Here is a 22,500-nt window from a genome sequence, read left to right on the forward strand (position 1 = left end):
ACTGTAAATACGTTAAAGTGTCATAACTGCACAGTGAGGAATTACAATGATACGAATCATAAGACATATGATGATAACTGTAAAGTATACAAGGAGGAGCTTACCAGGATAAAAAATAGAACCGATCATGGAGTCTAGCCCATTGGTTAAGTGAGGTCTGATAAATATTCAATCGGTGGGGAATAAAACCATAAAGATTAGAAATCTTATTAACGAAATGGGAAAATCTTATTAACGAAATGGAATTAGATTTATGCTTATTAACGGAAACTTGGTTGCAGGGAAATATTAGTGATAACTCAAAGATTCAGGAGATGACGCCGTGTACTCACGATTTCTACCACGTACCAAGAAAGGACAAAACTGGAGGAGGAGTGGGTGTCTTTGTGTCGAAAACCTTCTCTAGGGTTTCTATCATGAATGAAATAGTATTTGAAACGTTTGAATATATCTGTTTAAAACTGACAAGAAACAATAAGGTATTGAATATAATATCATTATATAGACCACCAGGGAGTAACATGAGGAAATTCATTGAAGAATTTAGTATTCTTGTGGGTGTGGTGGACGATATTAAAAATACATTAATTGGTGGTGACTTTAATTGTTGGGTAGATGATGAAAATGATAATATGGCCAAAGAACTCAAGGAAGTATTTGAGATGTTTAATTTAATAAACAGTGTTTTGGTATCAACGTCAGTAGGCGGTCATACACTCGACTTGGTCATATGTGGAAAAGACTCAGACCTAATAAAAAACTTTGAAGTGGAACCAGACTTTGAGATCTCAAAAACACAAACTCATCACTTTTGATGTTAATATAAATTGCACCAGAGTATTGAAAAAATGGATCACATATAGGGAACGGGAAAATTTTGATGCTGAGAATTTTATTGAAGCTAGTGTAGCGCAAATGTCTTGTGTGAACACACAATGTGAACATATGGTAGACAGTAGACAGAGAATGTGTTGGGTGTTATACCAAGAAATACAACGACAATTTTGGAAAAATGTACGATACCATGTGTCCCATAAAGAACAAACAAATAGTTGTACGCGAAAATGTTAGATGGTATAATAGTGAGCTATTAAAGGCAAAAAGACACAGACGTAAGATGGAAGGTAGATGGAAAAGAGCCAAATCCTCACAAGCCAGAAATCTATATAATAAGGCCAGAAATTACTATAACATCCTGTTAGAAAAAACAAAAAGAAAATTCTACAACGGCGAATGTAAAAAAAACAATAACATGAAGGACTTTCACAAAAACCTTGATGATTTGATGGGATTAAAGAAAAAATATGTCTTGCCTGACAATGTTTGTGCAGAGAGCTTTGCTATATTCTAAAATGAAAAAATTGATAAAATCTATAGAGGTTTCCCCCAAAATCACTTGGAAGGACAGCCAGCTATGCCAGTGAAGGAGGGAAAGAAGTTAATAAAATTTAAGGAAATAAATATGTGCGACTTGTTAAAGGTTATGAGAGAGATGAAGAATACATATTGTGGAAACGACCCTTTCCCAAACAGTTCAATAAGTGAAGCTCCAAACAAGCAAGTTGTATATAATATTTACCTGAACATAATTAACCTAAGTATATCACAATCCTGTTTTCCTAGCTGTGAAAAACTGCGTTGATCAAACCAATTTACAAAGGAAAAGGTGATGTAAACGAGCTAAATTCATATAGGCCCATTTCAAGTTTATCCTACATATCAAAGCTTATTGAAAAAGTCATAAGTGAGCAATTATGGGCGCATATTGATGAGTTAGAGGTATTCCCGGAAAATCAATCGGCCTACAGAGCTAATCATTCTACAGAAACTACCTTATGCTCAATAATGAATGATATGATAGGTCTTCTTGATGAGGGAAAGTGTGGAATTTTGATTATGTTAGATCTTAGTGCTGCTTTTGACACTGTTTTGCACGAGTACTTACTTGACGACTTAAGTCTATTGGAGTGACTGAGGAAGCACTGAAATTTTTGCGAAGTTACTTAGTGAACAGGAAGACTATTGTAGAAGTTTCTGGAAACCGATCCAATGAGAGAATTCTTATGAAGGGTGTACCACAGGGTAGTGTTCTGGGCCCTATCTTGTTTAACATATATACTATCGAGCTATCACACATCTTGAAAAAACAAAAAGTGGGTTTTAAACTATATGGAGATGATACTCAGTTTTACCTCTCAATTTCAACAACACAAGATACAGAGAAGAAAATTGATGAGATAATGACTGAAATAAAAACATGGATGCGGAGGAAAAAGCTCAAATTAAATGATGATAAAACAGAATGTATGTTCTTTGGCACAAAGGTGGCTTTGAAGAATTACCATTTAATTCAAAGTATAAAAATTGGTGATGCTGATGTTGGGATTGTGCCTGTTGTTAAAAATTTGGGTGTACTGATAGATTGTAATTTGTCAATGAGGGACCAAATTGTGAACACAGTGAAAGTGTGTAACTATCACCTGAGAAACATAGCATTTATTAGAAAATATTTAACAGAGGGCAGTACAAAAATTTTAGTGATGAGCCATGTAATATCAAGGCTTGATTATTGCAATTCTCTGTACTACAAATTGCCCAATACACTACTAAGAAAGCTTCAAAATGTGCAAAACCGGGCGGCTAGACTGATAAAAGGCATTAAACTAAGGGAGAGAATAACTCCTGCATTGATCGATCTACATTGGTTACCTGTTAAGGCTAGAATTGAATTTAAAATTTGCTTGTTGACTCACAAAGCACTTACAAGTGATAAGCCTAAATATCTTCGCGATTGCTTGGTCCCCTACCCTGAAGCTACCAGCGCCGCTGTAAGAGTTAGACATGCTGATGACCCACATAGACTATTTGAAATTAGTGTGAATCATGCAAGAGGAGGAAGAACGTTCAGTTATGCTGCACCGAGACTCTTCAACAACCTTCCACTCGATGTCAAGAATAGCAATAATGTGGCAGCTTTCAAGAAAAACCTGAAGACTTATCTTTTTATAAAGTGTTATAATAGTGACCTGAAAACTATTAAGCCTGAATACAAATGCTAGCGAAATAACTGATAACGATACAGAGCAAAATATTAACTGGGAAGAAATTATTTTTTCACACACCAAGGCCCGCCTGAACAGACCTTTAGTGTCTGATGGAGGGCGAGAAATAAACCCGTAAAAGTAAGTATATAGCGCTCTGTCAAAGTACCATTCTGATCAAGCAATTAGTATGGGAGATATTTAAGAAAAACACACTATTATTTTGGCCAGAAATGCATAGTAGCTTACCTAATGAACCAAAGCTGTGAGAAGTTCTCTATGATATTGCAAACAGTCATGAAATGGTTTATCCCACTTTTTGTAATGTCCCGAATTACTCTAGGAACTGACTTCTGCACTGCTTTCCCACTATAATGGTTTTGAGAAAAAAAAAACAAAAAAAAAAAAACACTTGTTCTGATTTATAAATGTTTTACCTTCAAACTGCCAACTTTCTTACGAACATAGTTCGATCATAGTTACTAACTCCTCATTGGCAACATACTGTACTTGGTTTTTTTGCCAATTAATAAGTGATTGGCCTACTTGAAGTTACAAAAGCAGTATAGCGACAAACTATCAATTCGTCAATTATTCCAGTGCCTCCGAGACGCCGCGGAATCCACACATACTGACATGCCAGTTTGCAAAGAAATGTTGTATCAATGATTTAGGCAGAAAGCAAAATTGATAGTTAATCTGCTGTTACTGCTCTTAAAGTGTTTAATTTTGTTTGTTACTTTTCTTGCAGATTTATTTTTTTTACTTCCTTTCCTCATTGGGCTATTTTTCCCTGTTGGAGCCCTTAGGAATAGATCATCCTGCTTTTTCGACTAGGGTTGTAGCTTAATAATAATAATAATAATAATAATAATAATAATAATAATAAGCTGGTGTCTCCATGATGACAATCTGCTGAGAGTACTATATTTTGAATGCATATGAAAAGTGGTGTCAACAATCAATTTGTACATTCAGATTCAATACCTCAAAACACTAATGAAATGAATATCATAACAAAACCAATAGTTTACAACCTATATCATTACTTGTACACAACCTTCGACGGCCCTGCGAGAAAATAATTTTCAATTATTATAAAGAAGCAACCAAAAACATGAATAACTCGCATTTAAAACTGACCTAAGAAAAAAAAGTGTTTTTGTGTTGAACGGGCTGACAAGTCTCTTTTTACAGTTTATACATTATGAAAGCTCTATTTTAATGTTGTTATTGTTCCCATTTTTTTAATTGTTCATTACTATTCTTGTAGCTTATTAACTGTATTTCCTTTCCTCTCTGGGCTATTTTTTCTTGTTGAAGCCCTTGGGCTTATATCATCCTGCTTATCCAACTAGGGTTGTAGCTTAACTAGTAAAAATTATGGTAATATCTTGTTGTAATACGTGCTATGTATACGGCTAGTTGAATAGCGTCACAGATTTGTAGGAAATGCAATTCGTTCGAATGGAAGCGAAGCTGTTTTTTTTTTTTTCTAGATCCAGCAGTAATGTCCCTAACAACTATTGTCGTGACAGAAATAATGAGAAATATTGATAAGAGAAAGTATTCCAACTGGTGGAGGGCTATAGACATGAACTGTGACAATTACCGATTTATTTGCACTAAATGACCATATGACACTGTTCCCTAGGTGAAGCGTAAACAAATAGATTTATATGCGATAAATGAGCTTTGGTTTGCCCAAACATTTTCGGGTAGGCGGGGATGTAGTTGTTGTGGTTCCTCCCCCTTGAAACGCATGGAACCATTTAACAGTTAAGAATTTATTTATAAATCTAATGTCAATTTTATCATCTTTAAACTTCATAGGAGTTTCTTAGCCTTAGTGTTTATGACATATGTTTTGTTACTAAAATTTTGTAAAAAGTTAAAAAGTAAACTCTTAATTGCCTAAAATTAATGCTACTCTGTAGCCCCAATCACATATTTTGCCCCACCGCTTCCCAATATTAATCCACGGCCTGGTTCCTCCCACTTTGGGAAACCATTAGAGTAAGCGTTGGTCTGAGTTTAGTGATACCGTGGCAGTAACCAGTAGCAGAGGTGCCTTACAAAGAGCAGTATCACTAAGGCAGAAAGACTATACCGGAAATTCAGGACCAGGTAATTTGTTGACTTTCTCTTTTTACGTTTCTTAGATTGTCTATTTAGAGATTAAATGTTCAATGCAATTTTTTTTGTAGGTTAACTGAATTAGTACCATAGAAAACTCTATCTACGGAGTTGGGAAATAAATATATCGTTTCCAATTTTTTTTTAGGTTTGCCGTCTGGATAGCAATGATAATAGCACATAAAATTAACTCTTTCTGTCGGATTAAGACAAATAAGTAAAAAAAAAAAAAAACTTTCTTAAAATCTCTTCCTTAAAAAAAAAACTTGAAGATAGAAAATGAAAAACTTTTTTAAAAACATCTTCGGTTATAAAAGCACTTAAGAGACAATTCATCTGACCTACTGTAAGATTATCAAATATTGTCTTCCTCAAATTGAAATCCTCAGCCACACAATACCCTGCTGATCCTTCTTGACAGACAGCCACTTCTTGCCAAGCATCTATTTCTCATCTTTTCTGAATTAAATAGTGGAACTTTATCCGTTGTCACCATTTTTATCGTAGAACGAACACAAAACTTTTCTTTTGAACTCTGGATTGCTCACAACAGTGAACATTGAACACACTTATACACTAAAAGTTAACTATCACCAACCCTACACTCCGAATTTCTATCACTCAAGTTACATTTCATGCTTTGCACACTATTTTAGCGTTTCACAAAACCTTTCTAATTACACATTCTTCGCTGGACTGTCTCATTTCTCCCTACAATAATGGGCCACTCCGTGGTTGTATGTCTTCTCTGTTGCCACTGTTCAAGGGCTACACTCGGGCACACTACTCTCTAATTTCTCTTCTGTTGTTTTGTTAAAGTTTCTACAGTCTTTATAGGAAATACTTGTCTTAATGCTGTTACTGTTCTTAGAATATTTTATTTTTCCTCGTTTCCTTTCTTCACTTGGTTATTTATAGCATCCTGCTTTTCCAACTAGGGGTGTAGCTTTGCAAGTAATAATGATAATAATATACTCACGATGTTGTAGCTGTGGACTTGGATTCCTAGGAAGTGCTCCCGGAGACATTCTGATAGTTCCCTAGTTGCTCTCACGAGGACAACGTCATAGGTCTTTCACATCCATGGATAAACATACACTCAAACATATATATATATATATATATATATATATATATATATATATATATATATATATGTATATACATATATATACATACATATATACACATACATATATATACAGTATATATATATATTATATATATATATATATATATATATATATATATATATATATATATATATACATTTATTTATATACATATACACATTTATATATATGTATATATATGTATATATATGTATATATATATATAAATATATGTATATATATATGTAAATATATGTATATATATATGTATATATATGTATATATACATACATACATATATATATATATATATATATATATGTATATATATATATATATATATATATATATATATATATATACATATATGTATATACCCATATATATACATATACATACACATATATATACATATATATAATATGTATATATATATATATGTATATATATATATCTATATATACATATACATATACATATATATGCATATACATATACTATATATATATATATATATATATATATATATATATATATATATATATTATATCTTGTATTATATATTGTATATTACATATTATTGAGCTCTAAAGTGGGATGGTAGACTGATTTTGATTATGTTATTGTATGATAAAAACGCTTTGTCTGATGATAAAAATATCCTATCGATATTGAAATATATAAATGTGACCAAAGATATTCTTGCATTCTAAAGGAAATATAAGTATCGCCTGTTAATAACTCCTTCCCTCAACATTTCGAGGATAAAGAAAATCTTGTTGTGTCGAGGATAAGTCATTATTCTAAGTGAAACTCGGACGTATTCAGAACTTTTGGGAACCCAATGGGGCTCCTAAAAAAAAACTTTCTAAGTTATATTTCTAGCCCCAATATATTGTACATATTGTCATGCTAAACTATAAAGTTTTTGTATAGTAGGAAGATGAATTACTGCCTCTCCTTGTAGCAGAACTATAGTTTAGAGCTGAAATTCCTAACAGAGAAAGTGAACTTATGAACAGATTTATTTTGTTTTTTTTTTCAAGAAAAATATTCCATAATTGAAAAATAAATTTGTAACATTTTACTGTATTGGCATTAAGAAGAGGAAGATTAAAACAGACCAAGGTGGTGACGGGCTAATAGGAGAACTGCATTAGAGATGGCATGAGGGAGAATGGAGTAAGAGAGGAAATGATACAGGAAAGAAGTAGATGGAAAAAAAAGATTCTTGAAGGATACCCCGAATAGGGATAAAGCTGGGAAGAAGAAGAAGAATAGAAATAAAGCTGGGAAGAAGATGAAGAATAGAAATAGAGCTGGGAAGAAGAAGAAGAATAGGAATAAAGCTGGGAAGAAGAAGAAGAATAGAAATAGAGCTGGGAAGAAGAAGAAGAATAAAGCTAGGAAGAAGAAGAATAAGAATAAAGCTGGGAAGAAGAAGAAGAAGAAAATGAAGAAGAATAGGAATAAAGCTGGGAAGAAGAAGAAGAAGAAGAAGAAGAAGAAAATGAAGAAGAATGGGAATAAAGCTGGGAAGAAGAAGAAGAAGAAGAATAGGAATAAAGCTGAGAAGAAGAACAAGAAGAAGACTCCTTCATTATTCCCATTAACCAAGAATCCTTTGGTATAATAATGGAGTTAATTTTGAATAATTGTAATATATTTCTAAAATATCTATTTTTTTTTGTACAATACACAATACCATTAATGCAGCCTGCCACTGACTCTCTCAGTTTGATTAGTAACCCGTACTAATTGATTATAGAGTAACTTATGCTCTATCGATCTGAAATGAATATCTTATTGTAGTTTTTAGAATTGCCACTTTTCTAAATAGACTCCATTCTTTTAATAGATTACTTCCTTAATATGTTCAGATTCAGCTGTGATTGGTAATAAATGATTCAGGTGTATACACTGATGCATGAACACACCCATAGAAATTGAATGCTACACTTCAAGAGGTCAACTTAATGTGGAGAGAGAGAGAGAGAGAGAGAGAGAGAGAGAGAGAGAGAGAGAGAGAGAGAGAGAGAGAGAGATTTGCACTCAACATTAGCTATATTTATATGGACTCGTATAACTTAATTATTATAATTACTGTCCCCTACAGCTTGCATGGACAACCTAAACAAATAGAATCGTATACCATATGTATTCAGGTTCTATATCCAAGCTCTCATGGGACAAATGACTTATTTTCTGGTATATTCACAATGGACACAGATTTGAGTCTTTGAGAATTTAGCTGTTGACATATTTTCTTAAGATTGTCTATTGTTATTCAAGGAAAAGAGCGGTAGATCGAAGGATATGGCAATTTCACAAAGACCTGCTATATTCTTAGGTAACTTGACCTACAATGCTTCAGGTAATATTATTATTATAATAATAATTGCTAAGCTACGACCTTAGATGGAAAAGCAGGATGCTATAAGCCCATGGGCCCCAAGACTGAAAAAAATTCAGCGAGGAAAGGAAATAAGAAATATACTATAAGTTTAAGAATAATAATATCAAAATAAAACTTTTATATATAAACTATAGAATAAAAATAAGATAGAATATTGTGCCCGAGTGTACCCTCAAGCAAGAGAACTCTACCCTAAGACAGTGGAAGCACGTCACAAGTCTTTGTAGTTAGAATATACTTATAGTTGAAATTCCTAACAGTTAGGGTTGATTTATGAACGAATTTTTGCAAGAAAAATATTCCATAAATGAATAAAGGAAATTTTATTGGCATGAAGATAGTTTTATAACGAAATTTAGACGAGATGGGTTGCTGCTGTACAAGGGAGAAGGAGAATCTACGATAAATGGGAGAAATTAGTATAATAAATAAATTAAAGAAGCAAAAACGACCTCAAATGTCTTAAATTTGAGACATAGGATGCAATGCTACCTTTTGTTGAGAAACAACACAAAAACAAAGACAACAAATTCGAAATTTATAAAAAAAAGGCAATTTGAAAATGAGAAATAAAGGTCGGAATGTTGTCAAACTTTTCATTTGTCATAAGAAGAAGGAAACCGTGTTACCCCACACGAATAGGGAAAAATCCCCCTATAGAAGATAATTTGCAAAAAAAAAAAAAAAAAAAAAAAAAAAAATTGTATTTAAAAAATTGTGACAGGTCATAACATTCATTAAGGTGTAAAAATGATGGACATATCTTAAGTGTGTTTGTTATTTAGTAAGCAACAGTTTAATAAATAAACTCGATATCTTTTTTCAGGTTTCGCAAAAGTCAATCATGAGCGTGAAAGTCACAAACATTCTCCAAACGATTCTATTCCTTGTTTGTTTGGTCATTTTAATTGAAGCGCTGGTGATGTTACCTCAGGATTACCCAACCAAATGCATCGGAATTGGGCAAGTGCCCATACCCACCAGTGCTGTGGCAATCCTAGAAGAACCTCCCATGCCCTTCTCTGCCCATGAGTTTCAATTCGCATCAAGTATCATCTGTGCAGCTCATTCAAACTCGCAGAAGGGAGTCGCCTTCTCATATGAAGTTAAGTACTTTTGAAAACAATTTTCATTTATCACTTATTCCCATAAAGTTGTTTCTATTGTATTATTTTCTTGTAGATTATTTTTATCATATGTTAGTTCATTCCTACGTTTTCTTTTCATAGCCTCTGTACCATGGTCTTCCACTGTCTCTTGGGTTGGATCTCTCTTGCTTGAGAGTACACTCGGGCACACTATTCTATCTAATTTCTCTTCCTGTTGTTTTGTTAAAGTTTTTATAGCTTATATAGAAAATATTTATTTTAATGTCACTGTGCTTAAAATATTTTATTCTTCCTTGTTTCCATTCCTCACTGGGCTATTTTCCCTGTTGGGGTTCCTGGGCTTATAGCATTTTGCTTATCCAACTAGGGTTGTAGCTTAGCAAGTAATAATAATAATAATAATAATAATAATAATAATAATAATAATAATAATAAAGGAATGAACATTTTAGTTATGGCTCTTAATGTTTTTCTTGCATGTTTCCTCTTCAAAGTTTTTTCATGTATAAAGTTGAGCATAACTTCTCATTAGCATTCTTTAGAAAATACACTATATATTTTTCAACATCACTTATCCGAAGTAAAGTAATCTCATTTATTACGAAGCTCCACATGACAATTATTGTTTTTTTATATCTTGAATGTATTTTCTATTTGTAAAAAAATATGTCAGGTTTGTCAAGTACTTTTTTTTTTTTTTTTTGTTATTTGGTTGAAGTTATCATGTGATAAAGATTATCAAATGTCATTTCTAAAACTCTCCTTATTTTAAAGATATTCTTGAAAATTCAAGTTTAAAACTTCAAGTTTAAAACTGTATTTTTCAGCGTTACTAAAGTGTAATATTTCCTTTTCTTCAAAGGGCTAACTGTATAGAATTATTATTATTATTATTATTATTATTATTATTATTATTATTTGCTAAGCTACAACCCTAGTTGGAAAAGCAAGAGGCTGTAAGCCCAAGGGCTCCAACGGGGAAAATAGCCAAGTGAGGAAAGGAAATAAGGAAATAAACAAACTACAAATGAATTAATTAACAATCAAAATAAAATAGTTTAAGAACAGTTACAACGTTGAAATGATTCTTTCATATATAAACCAATAAAACTTCAAAAAACAAGAGGAAGAGAAATAACATAGAATGGGGGGTTTGAGTGTACCATCAAGCAAGAGAACTCTACCCCAAGACAGTGAAAGGCCTTGGTACAAAGGCTGTGGCGCTGCCCAAGACTAGAGAAGAATGGTTTGATTTTGGAGTGACCGTCTCCTAGAAGAGCTGCTTACTATAGCTGAAGAGTCCCTACCCTTACCAAGAGGAAACTACCCACTCACTAATTACAGTGCAGTAGTTAACCCCCTAAGCGAAGAACTGTTTGGTAATCTCAGTGTTGTCAGGTGTATGAGGACAGAGGAGAACATGTAAAGAATAGGCCTGACTATTCGGTGCATGTGTAAACAATGGGAAAATTAGCCGTAACTAGAGAGAAGGATCCAATGTAGTACTGTCTGGCCAGTCAAAGGACCCAATGATTCAGTCCACTTTGCATTTTAGAGTACTTTTCCTGTTTTTCTCAATCATATTTTGAAAGATTTCTATCTGAAAAAATCTTGGTTAAGTGTGTTTAAAGTTTACTATATATTAAGTTTCATAATGTTATCATAAATGCTCAATTTTAAATAAATGGCAAGAAGTCTCTGATCGTACAAAGCGTGATGGATTTAGTCGAATAATTTCATCATATTTTCTTTTGTTCAACAGGAGGGGTTTGTAAAATCTATGGCGCTGGCGAAGGACCTCATGCTAACAGCATTTTATTTACTATCTATCTTACACCCCCAGTCGAGAAGCTTGAAGAAATTGCTCTCTCCAAACCAACTTATGCCGTCAACCATTTTGGAACGTAAGTATTTGTTTGTATGACAAGCAAACCATTATAATCTTAGAATACAAATTACGAAGCTTTCGTAGTTTGATGGACAAACCGAGTGTAAAATTTCAAAAGTTATGACCGAAAAACCACACTTTCAAAGGGAAACATACACAAGAACATAACCCAACTTAAAGTTCCCCACTTAACCTAATCTAGGACCCTTGGATTGTCGTATTCTTAGCTTACCTTTAAGGCCTATCCACATGAAAGCCAAATGCACGGCGGGCAGAAACTGTTACCAATTTTGTTACATGGGTGACGATCCCGAGTGTAGATGACGTCACAGACGAGGAAACAACGGGCAAACGATCTTAGTGCCCATACCTGTGCCCGTTGTTCAGGCACTGGATGGGCGCCCGAATGTTGTACGACACCGCTTTGAGTGCTCTATGGCTTTCTGCCTGGCGTCTGGCCCAAGTCATACGGTCGCCTGGCAGTGCCTACTGTCAGCCTTGGATTGTTTGATCGGTAACACTGTTTCAAAGCGAAAGAATTATGGGCAAATCAAAGTGCTTGCCCTGCATTTGCCACTTATGTGGAAGAGCCTTGGCTAAGTTTCAACCCCGAGTCTGCTTCCTAACAGGTTCCACAACACTATATCATATTGCTTAAATCGTAAAACTAGCTTCACACTATCGTATTTCAAACCAAAATAAACAACAACTTCCACATAAATCAAATTGATTTGACAATATGAAAGTTTACTCTTGTCCGAACTACATTCAACCCAAAATTACTTGCACTCACCACTCCTGAGCGAGGTGTGCCAGGATTTCTTGTGGCCAACTGTACATTTTAGCCGATAAAAGCTGTCTTTGAAAGTAAGGATTTACATCATACGAGGTCTTTCATATACATATATCCTCTTGATGAATTTGAATTAGCTGACCTCCGACTATGATTAGTCGGACCAGGACTGTTCTTAGAGTAGACTAGTTTTTTTCATTTAGACGAATTCCTGGATTTATCACTGAAAAATTTTTTTTTCTTTGTTGTATGTTGCCACATAATCGTCATGATTATGCAAACCAATAAGTCTTGTGCAGGATCCAACTTAACTATATTGACTGCCAGTTGTTCGAGATTTATTTGAACTACTTTAAGTGACCTACATATTTCTTATATGTACTTATGTCTATTTTCTTCAGTGTTTCCATTACTTTGAATTCATTGCCATAAAAATCCCTAACCATCAATATTTCTGTATTTGTAAGGTAATGTCCATTTTCATTGATTTACCTTCTAACTGATTTCATATTTATCTCAAGTTAATTAATTTTGTATTCAAACGTGAACTGAAATTTCCTTAATCTTAATAGATGAATATTAAATAATAGATTTCATATAATCAAAACATATGCATAATTAATACTTGGACCGAGTTTAAATATCTATCAAAACATTTATCTTATTGATAATAACGAGACAGAGAGATGTGAATAATAACAAAGAAAATGAAATTAAATTGAAATCATGGAAAGCATAAGCAAATTGAATCAATAACACAAAGAGATTTAAAGGAGAAAACCGTCTGATCAAAACCACTTCCTTACCCATAGCACCTTTTCACTAACAAAATTGAAATACATAACAGCCCTACTTGTCACTTTAAGCCACCAGCAAGGCACATCTGGATATATGGCTTTATATGGGTTTTAACATAACTTGGAGTGCTGAGGATATAAAGAATGCAAGGATCACCCAATATTGTTGTTCTTGGTTACGTAGTTCGACGGGTTAACACCAGGGTGGTCTGGTAACTGCACTGGAATGATTAAAAAAATCCTACAAGTTAAAGTTGATGCCAAGGAAATATCATGTTCAAGTAACGGACTTATCTTTACATGCTTCCCTTCTGTAACTAGAGACACTGAATTATTGGTCAGATTTTAATTTGCAGTCTTACAAAATTTCATGACTTACTGAAACTTGCTTAGGGTGGAGGTGATATATATTTTCATAATTTTTCTGCTTAAGTAAATTTTGTATCTTCAGCCAAGGTTATAAACACGTTTTCAATTGAGCAATATCTTGGAGAAATACAAATAACGAGAGCAAGCAAAATTAAACATTTCTTCCAACCCTTGAGAAAAATACTGAAAATGGATTTAACTGATTTCCACTGATGACTGACTGACAGGTGATATTAGCTGACTTATCATTTAATATATCCCTTGGCTCACTGAATAACCCCCATATACTTTATTTAGATACTAATAAACAAAAGCAAACCAATAGAGCTGGGGCTTTCATTTGACATGAGTAGAACATGTTTTGTGATTATCTCCAAGGCATTCAGGTAATTCTATCTTTTCGTTTTTTTTTCTTTTCTGTAGTAGGAGGAAAGAGTTAGCTGTCAATGGCATTTTTGTAAATGATATGTACCATTCTGCGAATAATATATCACAACCATGGTGGATAGTTGATCTCACCGAGATGCGAACTATTCATCAAGTCCAGATTTTTACCAGACAAGATTGTTGTCAAGAAAGACTTCATGATGTTGAGGTAAGCAAATAGGAATTTTTTCTTGACAGATGAAGATTATCTTTTTATCATTTTTATTTAGTGTGCATAATTTAACACACTATATATATACACATATTATATATATATATATATATATATATACACAACAATATATATACATACATATGTATAACACACACACACACATATATATATATATACATATATACATATATATACATACATATATACACATATATACATATATACGTATATACATATATATATACACACACACACATATATATATATATATATATATATATATATATATATATATATATACATATATACATATATATATACATATATACATATATATATACACATACATATATAAAATATGTATATATATATACATATATATATATATACATACATATATATATATATATATATATATATATATATATATATATATTGTTAAAATGTTGACTGTAGCGTTTAAAAGCAACACCGATCACATTGACGTAGGAATGATATGGGTTGATGTAAATTTCTGAATAGATGTTGATGTTTAAGGATAACGGTCAAAAGGTAAAAGAATGGAAAGGCCCCAGGAGTTGAACTTACAAACAAGGCGATGCAGTGAAGGAATGAAAGTGCTTTTACGTTGTTATTCGAAATGACTGAATAAAGGAAAGGGCCAAGCAGAAAAAGTAATAGCAATGTCGGTGCCGGTTTAGTGTGTGGCCTACCTTTCGAATATGGCCTACGAAATTCTATGTTTTAGTATGTTGCCTAACCTAACCTAACCTTACCTTACCTAATCTAACCTAACCTAACAAGCCAGGTAGGCCACATACTAAACCAGTATAAAAAAGGTAGGCCACATACCAAACCAGTATAAAAAAGGTAGGCCACATACTAAACCAGTATAAAAAAGGTAGGCCACATACTAAACCAGTATAAAAAAAGGTAGGCCACATACTAAACCAGAATAAAAAAAGGTAGGCCACATACTAAACCAGTATAAAAAAAGGTAGGCCACATACTAAATCAGTATAAAAAAGGAAGGCCTCATACTAAACCAGTATAAAAAAGGTAGGCCACATACTAAACCAGTATAAAAAAGGTAGGCCACATACTAAACCAGTATAAAAAAGGTAGGCCACATACTAAACCAGTATAAAAAAGGAAGGCCACATACTAAACCAGTATAAAAAAGGTAGGCCACATACTAAACCAGTATAAAAAAGGTAGGCCACATACTAAACCCGTATAAAAGAGGAAGGCCACATACTAAACCAGTATAAAAAAGGTAGGCCACATACTAAACCAGTATAAGAAAAGGTAGACCACATACTAAACCAGTATAAAAAAAGGTAGGCCACATACTAAACCAGTATAAAAAAGGTAGGCCACATACTAAACCAGTATAAAAAAGGTAGGCCACATACTAAACCAGTATAAAAAACGGTAGGCCACATACTAAACCAGTATAAAAAAGGAAGGCCACATACTAAACCAGTATAAAAAAGGAAGGCCACATACTAAACCAGTATAAAAAAGGAAGGCCACATACTAAACCAGTATAAAAAAGGAAGGCCACATACTAAACCAGTATAAAAAAGGTAGGCCACATACTAAACCAGTATAAAAAAGGTAGGCCACATACTAAACCAGTATAAAAAAAGGTAGGCCCCATACTAAACCAGTATAAAAAAAGGTAGGCCACATACTAAACCAGTAAAAAAAAAGGTAGGCCACATACTAAACCAGTATAAAAAAGGTAGGCCACATACTAAACCAGTATAAAAAAAGGTAGGCCACATACTAAACCAGTATAAAAAGGAAAGGCTCATACTAAACCAGTATAAAAAAGGTAGGCCACATACTAAACCAGTATAAAAAAGGTAGGCCACATACTAAACCAGTATAAAAAAGGTAGGCCACATAATAAACCAGTATAAAAAAAGGTAGGCCACATACTAAACCAGTATAAAGAAAGGTAGGCCACATACTAAACCAGTATAAAAAAGGTAGGCCACATACTAAACCAGTATAAAAAAGGAATGCCACAAACTAAACCAGTATAAAAAAAGGTAGGCCACATACTAAACCAGTATAAAAATGGTAGGCCACATACTAAACCAGTATAAAAAAGGTAGGCCACATACTAAACCAGTATAAAAAAGGTAGGCCACATACTAAACCAGTATAAAAAAAGGTAGGCCACATACTAAACCAGTGTAAAAAAGGTAGGCCACTTACTAAACCAGTATAAAAAAAGGTAGGCCACATACTAAACCAGTATAAAAAAGGCAGGCCACATACTAAACCAGTATAAAAAAGGTAGGCCACATACTAAACCAGTATAAAAAAGGTAGGCCACATACTAAACCAGTATAAAAAACGGTAGGCCACATACTAAACCAGTATAAAAAAGGTAGGCCACATACTAAACCAGTATAAAAAAAGGTAGGCCACATACTAAACCAGTATAAAAAAGGTAGGCCACATACTAAACCAGTATAAAAAAAGGTAGGCCACATACTAAACCAGTATAAAAAAGGTAGGCCACTTACTAAACCAGTATAAAAAAAGGTAGGCCACATACTAAACCAGTATAAAAAAGGCAGGCCACATACTAAACCAGTATAAAAAAGGTAGGCCACATACTAAACCAGTATAAAAAACGGTAGGCCACATACTAAACCAGTATAAAAAAGGAAGGCCACATACTAAACCAGTATAAAAAAGGAAGGCCACATACTAAACCAGTATACAAAAGGTAGGCCACATACTAAACCAGTATAAAAAAAGGTAGGCCACATACTAAACCGGCACCGCAATGTCTTTATCTTATGAAACTGTATGCACCAGGGTAGACGTGTGATAGTAACTCCCAGGAAAATGAGAAATATAATGTAAGGAATGGTAGGAGAGAAATACTGGCAAGTAAAGTGTTGTGTATCAGTTATTTATAATAAGAGAATTGTGTGAAAAGGGTGAGTCAATGGAAAATAACTATATGTTATGTAGGCCTACACGAGTTTAAAAAAGCTATTAGTGAACCGCTGCTGTCGTGGGAGGAGAGAAAGGCTTAGCCAAATATATATGTAGATCTTGGGCTTAGCATGTGCTTCAGAACAGGCCTACCAACGTGTGGTAAGTCGACCATCACTCTTTCACTATCTTTCGACCATCATAGTGATTCGCACATATTGTGCACTGATAGTCTTTTTAGTCTTTGATCTTTGCATTCTGTAATCAAAGTAATCGTTAGTGCAATTGTAAATAGTTAAGTTATTTACTTTAAAAAAAAATATTTTTAATAATATCTTTTTTGTATTATCTATTCATAATCTCGGCCTTTTCCGCACCATATATTTTGTAATTCAACATGAATAAAAAATGAAATCTTACCTGAAGTACGCAGTGCTTTTTGGGTCTCTTTGCCCACATCCACTCCAAAAAAAGTCTGGCATTTCTTCACGTGGTGCAGCTAATGGCAGATGAATATTACATCAGCAAAATTTGCAAGGCCTGCAGAAGTCTCAAAGATTGTCACAGTTTTTCATTTAAGTTAAAAAGTTTGAAATACTAGGGAAGACCAGGCAATGGCTGCTAATGACTCAGCAGGTAGACCTATAGGCTCCCCCAACCCCATTCTTTAGCTCACAATGATGGCGAGGTTGCAGACACTAAAGAAACTAACGAGCTTGAGCGAGACTCGAACCCAAGTCTGGCGATCTCCAGGCAGGAACGTTTCCGATAATGATCCTGTATGTTTTTAATTGTCATTCAATATCTTTGTGGCTAATGAATACGAGGAGTTAAAGGATAGGGGATTTAGATGCAAAGTGGCTGGATAAGGAAAATGGTCTTGGATAGAGTGTAGGGTAGCTGATAGGTGATATAGCTTCAGACTACATAAATAGAAAGCATGTATTTTCAGACTAGTTAGATAAAAATCATGTATTTTCAATGAAGAGAATTGTTATAAGGGATCATGGAAGCCAATTAGAAGAAAATGAATTTTTTTATGATCAGTGGAAGAATCAAAGCAGGCGATTCATTTAGATATTTGGGAGTAAAAAAAAGGAAGTATTGTGTTACAGAATAGTCGAATAAAGAAAGGTAGCGGGTGTTAACAAAAAAACATGGATGAGAAGAGGACTATGGAGTTTGTTAATAAGTTAACTAGTATGAAAAAAGAAGCCTTGATGTTGACAGTGAATAAAAAAAAGGATAGAGCTAAAAAAAAGGAATGGCTGGATAGTGCAAGTTGAGCATATTGAATTGAAGATTGAGAAATGTAGATGAACAGAGCTTGTAAAGTGTTAATGAAGGGTAGAATATGGATGAGAGAGCAAGTAGAATGTTCAGCCATGCAGGAGGATTGGAGTTAAATTGTTTTCGCAAAAGCAGTGTATGTTTTTAAATGACTAAGAGGAAGGAGGAGCATAAGGCATAGAAAGAGCTTAGTAGATGGAGTGAAAGAGAAGCTTATACCTTAGCGGCTTAATATCTACAGTCACTGCAAAGATTCCGGGCAACCTCACAGCCAATCACGTTGTCTTCCACGTTAGCAGCGGTCATAATACATCCCACTACAAATTTCAAACTGTCCAAACTTATAATAACTTTAAGGGGATGTGTTGTGACCTCTGTTAATACGGGAGACAACTTGATTTGCTATGACGTCATCATGAGACAACTTGATTGGCTATGACGTCATCAGGGGGTGGGGCTTATTTCACCCAGAATCTCTGCGGAGAGTAAATGGCACATAAAGCCGATTGGAGTAGAAATTATACTATGGTTTATATGAAACTGTTAATGTGCATATCATTTCCAGCACAAGTAGCTCATACATGTTTCTACATTTGAAAGAAGGATGTTGCAGGAAAATCTGTCAGAAGTTTTGTGCAGTTGTAATGTTATCTATTTGCCATGTGAAATAATTATTATCAAGCAATTCATTATTTTCCAGATCCGTATTGGTCAAGAACTGGCTTCAAACGGTGATCTGACTTCCTACACTCTGATGTCCACCTACAAGGGTCCTTATGACATTAGCCAGGGGCACGTCATCTGCTCACATCTCAAAGGTGTTACTGGTAGATTCCTAGGCATTAAGAAGATTAGCAATGACACAGATCATCTTCAGCTGGTGGAAGTCAGGATTTATGCTGTTAAGAAAATTTAACATAAAAAGTACAACTGCGTTTAAAACTCTTCTCCCTTAAATGCTGTTTCGTATCCCCTTTTTTTTGTCTATTACTACCATTTTGTTCAACATTTATTTTTCTTAATGGGTGACTTTCATTATAGATTTTAATCTATATGAATGTGGTTTCTGATGTGATTCAGAGGTAAAGAATTACTGTAATAATTTCAAGTTTAACTGGACTGTCACTACATCCATATAATGAGGAGGTTTTCCATTTTGAAAATAGAGGGGCACTCAGTAGAGAGCATCCCTTTGCCACGCCAAGCAGTCTTATTTTGCACTTAACTCCACTGCATAATTGTATTTCTATGTATTTTCTTCAAAATCTAGTGGATTTGTCCTTGGGTCATACTCCATATGTTCACCAAGGTTTGTTGAAATTGGTTCAGTAGTTTTTGCGTAATGTTCTCAAACAAAAAATAAACTAAAAAATTTTTTTGCCTTTTACTTAACATTGTGATTATTTTCAAAGTACGGCTGCGTACTTGTACTGTTATGTACTTTATGCAAAATGTTACATATTTATCATACCCAACATGACTACCAAGTTTGGTCAAAATCGGCACAGTAGTTTTTGTGTAAAGTTGCTCACACACAAATAAATAAACGATGACAGGGGTCAATCCATACCCTCCGCATTTTAGCGAAGGCAACAACTGATCTCGCTGAAGATGCTCCTGTAAAACCAGTATCTCAATTTCCACTAATAAAATTCAGAAATAATTTAAAAAGGTAAGGGCAACTCAAACTGAAATTTGTGGAATATTTGTACTTAGTTAAGTATTCTATTGGGAAAGTTTCAAATTATAGGTGAAAACCTTAAAGAAATAAATGCTATCAGAATTTTAGAAATTTCTCACTGAAGCTTCATATTTCCTTATAGCGAGTTTTTTCATAATGTCACACTCCCCAAGAGAGATTAATTCACCGAACGTTCAGGTGGGCCCCAAAAGGCACTAGGTTAGATGGAAGACCCAGACCTACATGGCTGAGGACTTTGAAGCGCAAAGTAGGGGATGATGATTAGAAAAGTATTGAATTAAAAGCTCAAGAAAGAGACGACTGGCGAAATCGAACCGGGGTCCTTTGCGTCAACAGGCATAGGAGATGATGATGATTATTACTACAAGCTAGGATATAACCCTAGTTGGAACTGCAAGATGCTATAAGCCCAAGGGCTCCAACAGGGAAAACTAGCCCAATCAGAAAAGGAAACTAGCAACCATTTAATTAATAATAACATTACTCAGAGTAATCTTCGGCTTCTAGACCTGAAAAAGCTTCTATATATTTGGATAGTGTGCAGAATTTAATTTTAGCCGAGCATCTTCTAATGCACAGTCCATTAAAGAAAACTTTCAGAAATCTTTTATATATATACGCACACTAATGGGATATTGCGCTTCTTGTTTAAACCTACTTAGTCTTTTGTCCTTGAGTTATCTTGGAAAATCTTCTATTTCAGGATGCCAGAAAACTCAAAATCAATCAGTCAATGAAGATACTCTATGGCAGACTCTATCACTGGTAGAATAACTTCTTTAAATGCACCGACTAAATGAAGGACCTGCAACATTGAATTATCCAAGAATTACGTGTTGGGTGAACACTTTGCTCTAGATGTTTCGTGCCGGGCCACAGAAAAAAAATCAGGTTAGGCCTGTAAAAGATAACTTTTAATTGGTCTTGCTGGCATAGGTCTGTGAAAGATAACTTTTAATTAGTCCTCCTGGCATAGGTCTGTGAAAGATTACTTTTAATTGGTCCTTCTGGCATAGGTCTGTGAAAGATAACTTTTAATTGGTCCTCCTGGCATAGGTCTGTGAGAGACAACTTTTAATTGGTCCTCCTGGCATAGGTCTGTGAAAGACAACTTTTAATTGGTCCTCCTGGCATAGGTCTGTGAAAGATTACTTTTAATTGGTCCTTCTGGCATAGGTCTGTGAAAGATAACTTTTAATTGGTCCTCCTGGCATAGGTCTGTGAAAGATAACTTTTAATTGGTCCTCCTGGCATAGGTCTGTGAAAGACAACTTTTAATTGGTCCTCCTGGCATAGGTCTGTGAAAGATAACTTTTAATTGGTCCTCCTGGCATAGGTCTGTGAAAGACAACTTTTAATTGGTCCTCCTGGCATAGGTCTGTGAAAGATTACTTTTAATTGGTCCTTCTGGCATAGGTCTGTGAAAGATAACTTTTAATTGGTCCTCCTGGCATAGGTCTGTGAAAGATAACTTTTAATTGGTCCTCCTGGCAAAGGTCTGTGAAAGACAACTTTTAATTGGTCCTCCTGGCATAGGTCTGTGAAAGATTACTTTTAATTGGTCCTTCTGGCATAGGTCTGTGAAAGACAACTTTTAATTGATCCTCCTGGCAAAGGTCTGTGAAAGATAACTTTTAATTGGTCCTCCTGGCAAAGGTCTGTGAAAGACAACTTTTAATTGGTCCTCCTGGCATAGGTCTGTGAAAGATAACTTTTAATTGGTCCTCCTGGCATAGGTCTGTGAAAGATAACTTTTAATTGGTCCTCCTGGCATAGGTCTGTGAAAGACAACTTTTAATTGGTCCTCCTGGCATAGGTCTGTGAAAAATAACTTTTAATTGGTCCTCCTGGCATAGGTCTGTGAAATATAACTTTTAATTGGTCCTCCTGGCATAGGTCTGTGAAAGATAACTTTTAATTGGTCCTCCTGGCATAGGTCTGTGAAAGATAACTTTTAATTGGTCCTCCTGGCATAGGTCTGTGAAAGACAACTTTTAATTGGTCCTCCTGGCATAGGTCTGTGAAAGATTACTTTTAATTGGTCCTTCTGGCATAGGTCTGTGAAAGATAACTTTTAATTGGTCCTCCTGGCATAGGTCTGTGAAAGATAACTTTTAATTGGTCCTCCTGGCATAGGTCTGTGAAAGATAACTTTTAATTGGTCCTCCTGGCATAGGTCTGTGAAAGACAACTTTTAATTGGTCCTCCTGGCAAAGGTCTGTGAAAGATAACTTTTAATTGGTCCTCCTGGCATAGGTCTGTGAAAGATAACTTTTAATTGG

General features: G+C 34.3%; 2 protein-coding genes across 4 annotated transcripts in view; one reads left to right on the forward strand and one right to left on the reverse strand.

The window, feature by feature from the left end:
- The window catches only part of LOC137642764 (N-acetylgalactosaminyltransferase 6-like), a 261,626-nt gene that overhangs the window by 34,479 nt on the left and 204,647 nt on the right, over positions 1-22,500 (reverse strand). The window lies entirely within an intron of this gene.
- On the forward strand, positions 10,481-19,731 carry LOC137642330 (pentraxin fusion protein-like). Its single transcript, XM_068374824.1, has 4 exons — positions 10,481-10,487; positions 11,577-11,718; positions 14,085-14,256; positions 19,217-19,731. The coding sequence occupies exons 1-4, from the start codon at positions 10,481-10,483 to the stop codon at positions 19,430-19,432; spliced, it is 537 nt and encodes a 178-aa protein (XP_068230925.1). The 3' UTR covers positions 19,433-19,731.

Source organism: Palaemon carinicauda, chromosome 6, assembly GCF_036898095.1.
Source record: "Palaemon carinicauda isolate YSFRI2023 chromosome 6, ASM3689809v2, whole genome shotgun sequence".
Lineage (NCBI taxonomy): Eukaryota > Metazoa > Arthropoda > Malacostraca > Decapoda > Palaemonidae > Palaemon > Palaemon carinicauda.

Bases quoted from the DNA above. Each gene is read 5' to 3' on its own strand.
- LOC137642330 (XM_068374824.1), top strand. The intron at 11,719-14,084 runs GTAAGTATTTGT...TCTTTTCTGTAG, and splicing joins GCCGTCAACCATTTTGGAAC to TAGGAGGAAAGAGTTAGCTG. The intron at 14,257-19,216 runs GTAAGCAAATAG...ATTATTTTCCAG, and splicing joins AAAGACTTCATGATGTTGAG to ATCCGTATTGGTCAAGAACT.